Source organism: Bison bison, unplaced genomic scaffold, assembly GCF_000754665.1.
Source record: "Bison bison bison isolate TAMUID 2011002044 unplaced genomic scaffold, Bison_UMD1.0 scf7180017864354, whole genome shotgun sequence".
Taxonomy (NCBI): domain Eukaryota; kingdom Metazoa; phylum Chordata; class Mammalia; order Artiodactyla; family Bovidae; genus Bison; species Bison bison.
In genome coordinates this window covers 5825718-5838278 of record NW_011494926.1, presented here as the reverse complement: position 1 = coordinate 5838278, position 12561 = coordinate 5825718, and the positions used below count along the sequence as shown (strand labels likewise).

The 12561-nt window shown below is 42.1% G+C and overlaps 1 protein-coding gene across 1 annotated transcript; it reads left to right on the top strand.

The window, feature by feature from the left end:
* The first annotated feature begins 2529 nt into the window (after positions 1–2529).
* On the top strand, positions 2530–10420 carry IRG1 (immunoresponsive 1 homolog (mouse)). The gene is made up of 5 exons (XM_010855134.1): positions 2530–2618; positions 4075–4236; positions 5429–5518; positions 6734–6939; positions 8206–10420. The coding sequence occupies exons 1-5, from the start codon at positions 2607–2609 to the stop codon at positions 9149–9151; spliced, it is 1416 nt and encodes a 471-aa protein (XP_010853436.1). The 5' UTR covers positions 2530–2606; the 3' UTR covers positions 9152–10420.
* Positions 10421–12561: the final 2141 nt, after the last annotated feature.

Here is a 12561-nt window from a genome sequence, read left to right as displayed (position 1 = left end):
TGATCCTGCTGCTGCTACTGCTAAGTCGTGTCCAACTCTGTGTGACCCCATAGACAGCAGCCCACCAAGCTCCCCCGTCCCTGGGATTCTGCAGGCAAGAACACTGGAGTGGGTTGCCATTTCCTTCTCCAATGCATGAAAGTGAAATGTGAAAGTGAAGTCACTCAGTCGTGTCCGACCCTCAGCGACCCCATGGACTGCAGCCTTCCAGGCTCCTCTGTCCATAGGATTTTCCAGGCAAGAGTACTGGAGTGGGATGCCATTGCCTTCTCCGATCTGATCCTAATGGCCCCAAATACCTATCTTGCCCTTCCTACCCAAATATTCACTTTACTCCTGGATACAGAAATTCACCCGTCCACTGGAACCTGGCTTTGGAGTCCACTGATATAAAACTAATTGTCTGAAATGGTACCCTGATGCTCACAACCACTGTGTATGCCACTACGGAGCCTGGCTTTGGGTTTCCCCAGTCTGGACCAAGGTTGGGAAGCCCACTTTAGTCAGAAGTTGGCTTAAGAAGAGAATCCAAACATGCCCCAGTGTCATCCTTTCTGGTCCCTCTTCCCTGCATCATTCAGCTAGGTACAATTGGATACCCCTCCTTTGAATTGTCCTTAACTACTTGGGATAACTCCTCCATGTGGCTTCTGGTCACTTCTCTCTCTGACTGGTACCCTGCAGCCTTCTTTATACATAAACGATCGCCCTGCCTTCACTCCCCAAAGCATGGCCGATATAGGTTGTAGTCTGTAACAAACTTTCCTGAGAATGACGAACAACTATTATATTGCAAAGAAAAACTTCAAATTAGATATTTGGGTCCACTGCTGTTAAATTTGTCTGCCTGGGCCCTTCCAACATGGGGTTCCCTGCTGACTACCTGCCCAGCTCCAGCCTTACCCCCAACCCGTGTGTGGTTCTGACTTAAAACCAGGGTATCACCCCCAGCCATCCACAGAGGTTCCTAATGCCTTGACCCCGTCTCCAGAGCCCCAACCAAGAGAAGCAAAGCACTTACTCTTCTCTGAGAGACACTGACTGCAGGAAAGACAGCCTTTTGAATTTTTATGCAGAACCATTTAGTTTCTCTTTGTCTCAAATTCTCTCTTCTGTGACAGGATCCAGGTAGAACCCCAAGGCTCTAGGAGATTTCCTCTGAAATTAACATGCAATCATCCTCAAAGAAGAATTCTCCCACTTCACTTGCAACCACAAGCTCAACCTGAGTTCTCGTACCCCCTATACAAACCAATGGCACAAAACTAGGAAGCCTGAGGGCAATAAGAATTCCCTAGAGGACCAGAGCTAGGTTCAGACTAGCTAACCTGCAGTGACTGATTATAAACAAAAAGGCCCAGACAAGCTGTGTTGAAGTCCACTTGGGCCAGAGCAGGGAGGCAGGCAATAGATCCCAGAAACCAGGCAGAGGACCAGGAGCCAGTGATATGCATATACTGAAAAATGCAGCTCAGGAGCAAATGAGGGAACATCTGAGAATAATTGTGATAAACACTCAATGCTCTTCTAGTTTCTTAATCTCAAACTACCGGAAACTTCTGGAAGGCATATTTGTCCCTGACAATGGTGACTAGCAGAGGTGAAATGGAAGGGGAAAATGAAAGTACTCCTTAAATGCTGTACATGCCATATTTCACTTAACCTGTTGCAGAAACTAGTACTCGAGAAACCAAGCACCACATTCGGAGAGTTGAAGAACTCAGGTTTATTACACCAGCAGGCCCAGAGGAGTTAACACTCCAAGCTCTAAGCCCCAAACAAAGGGTTTACAGCGTTTTTATAAACAGACTGTAGTGGGCAACACTAGCTGTTAATAGGCTGGTTTAAACTAAGGGGTTTCACGAGCATAGGAACAGTGGTCAAGATGGGGAGGAGGATGCCTGACCTTTACACAAACAGGCATGATTAAGCAGGTTTGCAGGGGCTGAGCGATTGCAAAGAGCAGGACAAGAGTGAGTGAGATAAACTCCAGTTCCTAGTATTGCGAGTCCCCACTTTCTGAGACTATGTGACCTATATGATCTAGATTTTGCAAGGGGCAAGCTGAGTTACAGAGGCAGAAGGAGAAGGAGGTTATGTAAAATTTTAACTTTTTCTCTTCAAATCAAGTCACACTTGGGGGACATTTAATTTTTTTTCAATTTTCATTACAATATTGTAAGTTAGTTTATGACTTTTATTTTTTTGCTGATCTCTTCCAAAAATCCACGTCTACTTCCCCAGGACAAAATTTAGAATGCCTACATAAAAGAGTGTGACTGTTTTTCTGATTGTGACGGATAGCATCTAGGCACAAGATACCTTGTTTTGCCATCGATGTACTTTTCTGATATCTGTGAGGACTCATTTGATCATTGCTACTGTACCTTCTAGGTTTATTTAGTTAGTTTACTGTAAGTTAAACAACTCATTAAAGAGGAAGTTGAAGTGATTGTAGCTGGGAGGTGTTGAAATAGTGGAAATTTTCAAGTTAGAAAAAAAATGAAAGAGAATGGGTTTAAGAGAAGAGAGAGGTATAAAGACAGTCGCTGGCAACCAAATTGCTCCCCAATTCACCCTGAGACAAGCCTCCTCTTCAGAACAACATGATGCTCCAGGTATTGTTTCCTTTTATGGGGCTTATTTAAACTGGTTTTTCTAGCTTTCCTTTTCTTCTCAGCTTTCTCAGTTCCTCTCCTTTGAAGAGTTACCTGCTTCTACCTTTAAAATGTCATTTCAATGTTTCGCATAGCCTCTGGATGGTCTAATTAAATGCATTTTGTTTTTCATCGATGTTTTGCCAAGAATAGATGTAATTCTCTGATTAAAAAAAATAGGAAGAAATGAATCAGTTTAAGTTCATGGAATTTTAACCTTCTAGTTTAGCAATTATCCATTATGATGTTGCCATACTGCTTTTCAAATTATCTGTCTACTGTCCTTAGTCCCCTGGAGAAGATAAGTATTTTTGTGGTAGGAACCATAATATCTTGGTTTGGTGCTTAGCACACCAAGCACCAAATATCTTGGTGCTAGAGTGCTTAGCACAGGACGGACACATAGCAAGATCTCATGAAATATTTATTAACTAAGTGCATGAGTGTGTGCTAAGTCACTTCAGTAATGTCCAACTCTTTGCAACCCTATGGACTGTAGCCCACCAGGCTCCTCTGTCCATGGGACTTTTCAGGCAAGAATACTGGAGTGGGGTTTCCATGCCCTCCTGCAGGGGATCTTCCCCATCTAGGGATTGAACCTGAGTTCTTTATTTTACCATAATTTATGCATTAGTCATAGTATCTTTACTAAGAACAGATGTAAATGCCAGGAGAAAAATCAAGACCAGAAAGATATTTTAGAAATAGACAGCCCAAGGTGAAAGACGGCTGAGCAGTTGCCCATTTGTTTCCTAGTGTTCCCTTCCTCAGGGGCCACAAAGAGATCATTTATTCTTTGGCACATGGGGTGGTGCTCAGGACTTGTCAGGGGGTCTGCTGGGGTTCCCTACTATCTTTCTTTCTTTTTTTAAGTTTTTTATTTTTTCTGTGGACCATTTCCTTTTCTGAATTTGTTACAATATTGCTTCTGTTTCATGTTTTGGTTTTCTGGCCCCAAGGTATGTGGGATCTTAGCCCTCCGACCAAGGATCAAACCCACACCCCCTGTATTAGAAGGTGAAGTCTTAACCATTGGACCATCAGGGAAGTCCCTGGGCCCTACTCCACGGCCAGGCATGCTCACTTGATGGGCCAGATTTCCCTCCTCTCCTCCCCTTCTTAGTCTCTTCCTGCCTCCACCAAAGCCCACCACGCTCTGTGGCCATTATCTGCTTGCTACTCTGTGTCCTCAACTCTACTGAGAACAGAAACTGGCCATCTTCCATTTCCACATCCCTCTGCCTCATACATGTGTTCACTACACGTCACTTTTTAGGATCTGAACTTAATTTGACCAACTGGGTTTCCTGTAATGGAGCACACTCTTTATGCAGAAGTACCTTAAGTTCTCATGTAGAAAGGAAGTGTGTGAATACAGAGTAATTGTAGCTCTGCTCTAACACTCTTGCCTTTAAAGTCTGTCACAGAAAGCTTTGCCAAAGTGATCCACGGCTTGAAGGTGGGACACCTCACAGATCGTGTCATTCAGCGGAGCAAGAGGATGGTTCTGGATGCTCTGGGAGTGGGGCTCCTGGGAACCAGCACAGAAGTGTTTCACAAAACCAGTGGATACAGTAAAGTAAGAAGCTCCATGTCTACTTTAGAACTGAAACCAGGTGTACATACACACCTGTTTGTGAGATGTATCCAGGGACATGCATTTGTGTTCTACTGCTCTACTCTTCATTTTAGAGAGAGCGCCTGCTGAATACAGCATGGTGGTTTACAGTTTCATGCTTTTCTATGCTGTATTTGTTGTTGCTGTTCAGTCACTCAGTCGTGTCCAACTCTTTGTGACCCCGTGGACTGCAGCACGCCAGGCTTCCTTGGGCTTCACTGCCAGAGTTTGTTCAAACTCAAGTCCATTGAGTCAATGATGCCATCAGCCATCTCATCCTCTATTGCCCCCTTCTCCCCCTGCCCTCTGTCTTTCCCAGCAACTGGGTCTTTACCAATGAATCAGCTCTTCGCATCAGGTGGCCCAAGTACTGGAGCTTCAGTTTCAGCATCAGTTCTTCCAATGAACATTCAGGCTTTATTTCCTTTAGCATTGACTGGTTTGATCTCCTTGCTGTCCAAGGGATTCCCAAAAGTCTTCTCCAGCATGAGAATTTGAAGGCATCAATTCTTCAGTGTTCAGTTGAACTTCTTTATGGTTCAACTCTCACATATGTACGTCTATGCTTTATATTACCTGAGTCTTAAGATACATACACGTCCTTTACTAAGTCACTGTCTTAAGGCCAGTCTTAATCTTAAGGCTAGCAATATCTCAAGTTGATTACTATTATAACTGAAAGCACAGTTTTACCTGAGAGTCTTGGTGGCCGTAGCACCTGCCCCGAGCCATTTGTTCTTGCAAAGACTTGAAGATTTTCTGGAGAAAAGCCTGGACCAGCCTGCACGTGTTTACATGGGAGATGTGCACCCACCCACCAAAGAATACGCTTGATAGAGACGACCAGTCTACCTTTTCCTAGTGTTTATCTTCAAGAAGTAAATAAGAGTAAATTCAGACTTCATTCCTTGGTGCACTTAGGGATCACAGTCTGGGATTGAGTGACAGCATCTCCTCTCCCTTTCATGGAGAAAGTTGTATTTTTCTTCTACAAAGAAGAGAGAAATCCAATAACTAGGGCTTCAATCTAGCACAAAGGGCTCAATAAGGGGTAATAAAGTAGTGTCTCCAAAGATGAAGAACAACTATTGAAATGGTGACTTGGCATGTTGGTTCATACCCTGTATCACTGATCGATATTCTTTCATTCCAGATCTATAGTTCCAATGTATCCAGCACTGTTTGGGGCCAGCCAGAACTCAGGCTCCCACCAACCTATGCTGCTTTCGTTAACGGTGTGGCTGTAAGGAGATTTCCATGATTTTTCTACTGTTCAACAATCAGAATAATTTCAGAGCCAGAATATATCTCAGAAATTTCCCAGGTTTCATACCCTACTGATGAGTTCATTGAAGTTCAGAGAGGTGAAGTGTCCTGTCCTCTCGCCTATGTTGTAATTTCAGTTTCATGTTTTTACAGTGAATTGATGTTTTTTGAAATTGTGAAGGAGAGGAAATAAGATGGAAATATTTTGATAAAAATGTTCCTAAGTTATCTCAACTCTAAATTAAATATCCAGACTCAATTCCTTCTTAATCCCTTCTGCTGTGGCCAGTATCAGTTTCTATTTAGCAACCAGCCTTTCATTCAATCAGCAGATATTTATCAAGATAGAAACAATGACCATCTGGTGTCTCTTTTTTTGGAACCAAAAATCAGGACTTCTCATCTGACAGACAATTTATATGCCTTTTCTGTGTGTCAGGAGCAGTCTACAAGATATAATTTGGATGTGAACCTGTTGGGATTTCTGAGATATTTTTATGGTTTATGGGGACAGTAGTTCAGAATATCAAAAATCAAATCTGATGGTGCATCCACAAATAAACATCCAGTAAGCTGTGGGGAAGGCACCAGCCACAATGAGACAAAAGTCTATTTTAAATTGAACTTCTGGTTATTACCATTTCATGTAAGGAAAAAGCTAGTGATGGGATGAGGAGGAATAAAACCTTATAGCAGAAAATAAAGATCTAAAAATATAGCTTAATAATCTGGGTTCAAGAGTTCTTGCAACTTCTTTAAAGATTTGAAATTATTTCATGATAAAAAGGGCTGAGAAAATATGGCCGGATATGGAATAAATGGCATTAAACTCTTCATGTGACTTGTTGAAAGGTCAAAGAGGGAGGGAGGAGAAGCTACCTAATTCTACAGCTTTGTTTATAAGGAAGGTATGGATCTTTCCAATGGTGGCCGCTGAGTAAGACCCAAGCTCCTTGCGGTTCACTAGCTGCTCTGGAAGGTCCCACTTGATCTGGCCAGAGGATAGCGTATCTAGTGCCCACCCATGTGCTTAAGAATCCCAGCCAGTTCATAGGTTTAACCTTCAGAGGATCAGATCTAAAAATGTCACATCAAAAAGGTGATTACTGAAATAAACCCTGACTGGTCCAAAAGCCATCACATGAAGGGAGACACATTTAGGTTCTGGTTGTTTGTGTGTCTATTCACACAGATCCACTCAATGGATTTTGATGACACGTGGCACCCTGCCACCCACCCTTCTGGAGCTGTCCTTCCTGTCCTCATGGCTCTATCAGAAGCCCTGCCACCAAGTCCAAAGTATTCTGGCCTTGACCTGCTGCTGGCTTTCAATGTTGGTATTGAAGTGCAAGGTCGATTACTGCGTTTCTCCAAAGAAGCCTATGACATACCAAAGAGGTATGGAGAAAGTGTGCCCCATCCTGAGGCACCCACATTGCCCTTCAGCTGTTCGTTGTCATCTCTGTGGAGCTTTCTGATATAGAGGTTGGCTCAGTGGAAGCTGTTGTCATTAGTGCTGGCAGTTAAGTCCACTCAACCAGATATCAAACTGTTTATTCCATATAGAAAAGTGTGATCTCAGAAGTGCTAGTGAAAAGTCTCCTCTGGGTTTAGAGAGCCAACGAGCAACCAGGACCATAAACAGATCTGGATCCCCTCACCCCAAGGTGATCATGACGTGCTGGCCTTCACGGGTACTCTGGATAGCCCTCAGCTCATCTCAAAGCAGAAATCTACTTTGGTATTTCTAGGGTCCTTCAGACGAATGAGAACAGACAGAATACCCTAAACCTGACTATTCAACCCACAGATCAAAAATGGTCCAACGCTGACTGTATCAGATGGTTCAATCTAATATTTATTTTGCCATTTGTTCCAGCCTTCTGGGGGAGGAGTAAATAAGAATATTGAGTGAGTGCTCACAGTTTCCATTGAGTTTTCACAGTTACTTACAGAGGCTTTCAGCAATCAACAACTTTTGCCTTTGGGGCAATAACTGTAACAGTGAAAGTGAAAGTCGCTCAAAGAGTTGCAAAGAGTCAGACACAACTGAGCAACTTTCACTTCACTTTACAGTCCATGGAATTCTTTACTTTCACTTCACTATACAGTCCATGGAATTCTCCAGGCCAGAATACTGGAGTGGGTAGCCTTTCCCTTCTCCAGGGAATCTTCCCAACCCAGAGATCAAACCCAGGTCTCCCACATTACAGGCAGATTCTTTACCAGCTGAACCACCAGGGAAGCCCAACTGTAACAGTACCATTTATAAATAATTTACTATGGGTCAAGCCCTGTTGTAATTATAGCGACTTTCCTTTACTTTCACTGTTACAGTTATTGCCCAAAAGGCAAAAGTTGTTGATTGCTGAAAGCCTCTGTAAGTAACTGTAAAAACTCAATGCAATTGGAAATGGAATTTATTCAAAACTCACAAGGGAGTTTTACTATTATGATGAGATGATGACCACTTTATGTAAGAGAAAACAGGTACAGAGAAGTTGAATAACTTCCAAGATCATATAGCTAATAGGAGGAAGAGCAGAGATTTGAATGTAGGCCTTAGGGCTCCATTAGCTCAGCTCCTGACCACTGTACTATACTGCCCCCTGGCAGCTGAAGTTTGTAAGTCTCCACCTCTGTGTTCTTTTTTTTGCTTTTCAGATTCCATCCCCCCTCGGTGGTGGGAACCTTGGGGAGTGCTGCCGCCGCATCTAAGTTTTTTGGGCTCAGCGTGACAGAGTGCCAAGAGGCCCTGGCTATTGCTGTTTCTCATGCTGGGGCACCCATGGCAAATGCTGCCACTCAGACCAAGCCACTTCACGTGGGCAATGCTGCCAGGCATGGGCTAGAAGCTGCTTTCCTGGCAATGCTGGGTCTCCAGGGAAACAAACGGGTTTTGGATTTGGAGACAGGGTTTGGGGCCTTCTATACCAACTATTCTCCTAAAGTCCTTCCAGACTTAGATTCACACACTTGGCTTCTGGAGAAGCAGGATGTGGCCTTCAAGCGTTTCCCTGCCCATTTGGCCACCCACTGGGTGGCAGACACAGCTGCATCCATGAGAAGGCACCTTGTAACAGACAAAAGCCCACTCCCCATTGACCGCATTGAGAGAATTGTGCTTCGAATTCCAGATGTCCAGTATGTGAACAGGCCATTTCCCAAATCCGAGCATGAAGCCCGTCACTCCTTCCAGTATGTGGCCTGTGCCATGCTGCTCGATGGTGTCATCACTGTCCCAGCCTTCCACAAACGCCAGATCAACAGGCCACAGATGAGAGAGCTGCTTGGTAAGGTGGAGCTGGAGCACCCTCGAGACAACCTACCAAACTTCAACACACTGTACTGTGAGATGAGTGTTGCCCTCAAGGATGGATCCATCTTCACAGAGCGTTCGGATACCTTCTACGGCCACTGGAGGAAGCCTCTGAGCCAGAAGGACCTACAGGAAAAGTTCAGAACCAATTCCTGCAGGACGCTGTCCTACCACGCTGTAGAAAGGCTTATAGAGATAGTAGAAAACCTAGAAGACCTGGAAGACTGCTCTGTGCTAACCACACTTCTGAAAGAAACCTCTCCACCAAAGATAGCTTCAAAATCTATCTAGCATTTAACAATTCCATCATACAATCTCTCCTATGGCTTGACAACATCCAGGTGACTTTGTATCAGGGGAAATTCAATTCTCTGCTTTATAGAACAAGGGTCTGTCCTGGGAATAAGTGCAGCACATTTCAGTACTTCAGAGCCCAAACACAGAACTGGATATATATGGAAGCAGTCTTGTCCTGTAAATTTTGCAAGACAGTTCCAGTTACCTAGTTTGGCAAGCTAATAAATGTGCAAGAAACACAGAGAAATTTATTTTAAAAGAATTCATAAGGCTGAAATTCAAGTCACCTGTACTTAGCTTAAACTTTTCAGAGGAATTATTTATGAACCTTTATGAACCTCAAGGTATGAGGGGGATTTGAACTTCTACACAAAACTTGCTGACAGTGAAGATGGCTCTGGTCTGTTGTGCCACCAACAGACTTCTTAGACTATGGGTTGTAAGAATCCCTTCACTGTCGGGAGCCACGTTAGGCCTTACTGACAAAATGGAGGCACGGCCCCAACTCCCTCTCCTTGTCCCGCAGGCACGAACCCAGGATGAAGGAGTTAGGCCTTGTGATTCTGACCTGTTTTTTCCTCTCCTCGGCTGAGTTGACTGAAAAGAATATTAAGGTGCTTATTGTTCTTGAGAGGAGCATGAGAAGGCACAAAGCCTTCTGCAGCTGTGCTCAGAGAATAATTTATAAAGTTAATCATTGACATTCGTTCAAGGACCTTTACAAAAGAGTGTTCCAGGATGAGCACGTAGGCCACAGCTTGAGGCCATGCGAGGCATTGCTATCTGAAACCTATTTGTGAGGGAAATATTTATGGCAGAGGAGTTTGCCGAATTTAGGGCTTAGGAATAATTAAAATAGTTAGAAGCTCAAGATTTAAGGAATGTTGCAATGTTAGCATATGTTACTATAGCTTATAGAGATTAGGAATTTTGGAGATATTAGTGGTTAGAAGCCTTTTTAGAGAAAGTGAGCTCAGGAGACTAGGGCCAAACAAGATTTAGAAAGATAAGAAATAAACTGAGGAATGTGGTATGAAGCCCAGACATTAGCATGAGTTACAATGTATTCACAAGGACACATGAGAAGTAGATAAGAGAATGGCTGAGGCAGGAACTCCTTTTGAGGGGCAACAATGATTTATGGAGACAACAAATCTGGGTCAGGGGGAACTGAAAATGTCAAACCTCTGACCTAATGCTTTTGTAAAAATATAAAAGAGAATCTTAAGCTTGAAATAAACATGCAGTCCAAGAAAACTGAGAGGCTGTGTTGTTCCTCGCCGACACCGCCCATCCCTTCAGGCTCATTCCCTGGCTGCTGGAACTGGACTCCGGCACTTCACAATGGAGGAGATGCTATTGGGTTTAAAATAAGGGCTTCATTGTTTCAAATCCTGCTTCTGCCACTGACTAGGTGTGACACTGGGCGTGGTTCAGGGTATCCCTCTAGTTATGCTTTATTTTTTAAAAAGTATAAAAAATAAAGCAGTTTGACTCTAAAAACAGTATTCTTAATACAATCTATCACCTTTCATTATAAAAAAAATTTTGAGACTAATATCATGGATGTAGAATCTGAGATGTAATAAAGTAGGACAGCCAAAACATAGCATATATGTGGACAGTCAAATAATATTAAACTGTATAAAACAATTAAAATGTCTTGAGGGGTTAAAATTGCCACATTAGTATTATATATACATAAGCAGGAAGTTATTAAAGTTCACGTATTCTAAATTCCTTGCATTGTCCAAGAAAAGGGCAAGCTATTAACTCTAGACTTTGACTTGGAAGTGTGTATGTTGACATTTCTAGGGTGACTATATTAAAGTACTCTTGACTGGAGAATCCCAGGGACGGGGGAGCCTGGTGGGCTGCTGTCTATGGGGTCACGAAGAGTCGGACACGACTGAAGCGACTTAGCAGCAGCAGCAGCAGAAGGTATCACTTCCAGGTTAATAGAAGAAGAAATAAGGAATTAGGTAAAAATAATCCAAAGTAAAGTAAGAAAGGAAGGGGAAAAGGAATAAATATATAAAATATATTTGACAATATAAAATGACAGGAAAAAATCGAAATATATCTATAACTACAAAAAGAGTAAATGGACTAAATGCTCCAGTTAAAAACATGCAACAACCATGAACACATTCTTTTAAATGTTTGTTTTATTAACAACTACTTTACTTGTCACAATTCATTCATTTTACATTTTATGAGTTTTTAAATGCATAGAGTCATGAAAATATTTCTGCAACTCAGTTTTGGAAAACTACCACTTCCAAACACCCCTTAGGCCTGCTTGCACTCAATTCTCACTCCCATCTCCAGTCCTCAGCAGCCAATGATTTGTTTTCTATCTCTACAGTTTTGTCTTTTTCCAACATTTTATATAAATGGAACCATACAATATATAGTCTTACATGTCCGGCTCTTTCACTTAGCATAAGAGTTTTAAGATTTTTTCCACATAGTATAAGTACTTTATTCCCTTTCATTGCTGAGTACCACCCTACCATATGGATATAGCACATTTGTTTACCCATTCATTGATTAAAGAGAAGGTAGATAGTTTCTACTTTGGGGCTGCTATGAATAATGCTTCTATGAACATTCACAAACATATCTTTCTGGGGACATATCTTTCCATTACTCTTGGGTGGAGTCCCAGGAGCAGGAGTGCTGGATCATTTGGTAAGTACATATTTATCTTTATTAAAAACTGTTTTCCAAAGTAGCTTTATCACATTACATTTCCACCAGCAAAGTATGATGGTTTCAGTTTCTCCTTATTTTCACCAAACTTTGGAATTATCAGTCTTTCTCATTTTAGCCAGTCTAGTGAGTATATACGGAGAAGGCAATGGCACCCCACTCCAGTACTCTTGCCTGGAAAATCCCATGGACAGGGGAGCCTGGTGGGCTGCCGTCTATGGGGTCGCACAGAATCAGACATGACTGAAGTGACTTAGCAGCAGCAGGAGTGAGTATATAATTGTATCTCATTGTGGTTTTAATTTGCATTTTCCTGATGACTAATTCTTGTCCATTTTTTGCCTATTATTTTAATTAGGTTGTCTTCTTATTGAGTTTTAAGACTTCATTTTCTAGTCTGACCATAATTCTTTAATAAATACATGTTTTACAAATATTATCTACCAATCTGTGGCTTGTCTTACTGTATTTTTAATGGTGTATTTTGAAGAGCAAAACTTTTAAATTTGACCGAGTATTTTTTTGCCATTTTTAAAAATAATTTTTGTTCTTACTTTTGGTATTACTGGAAGGCATTTTAAAAATCCAGTTATGTACTTTATTCAAGACACATAAAGATAAAGAAAAGCTGAAAGTAAAAAAGATGAGGGAAATGTAGATAGAATATTAAAAAAGAAAGCTAGAATTAA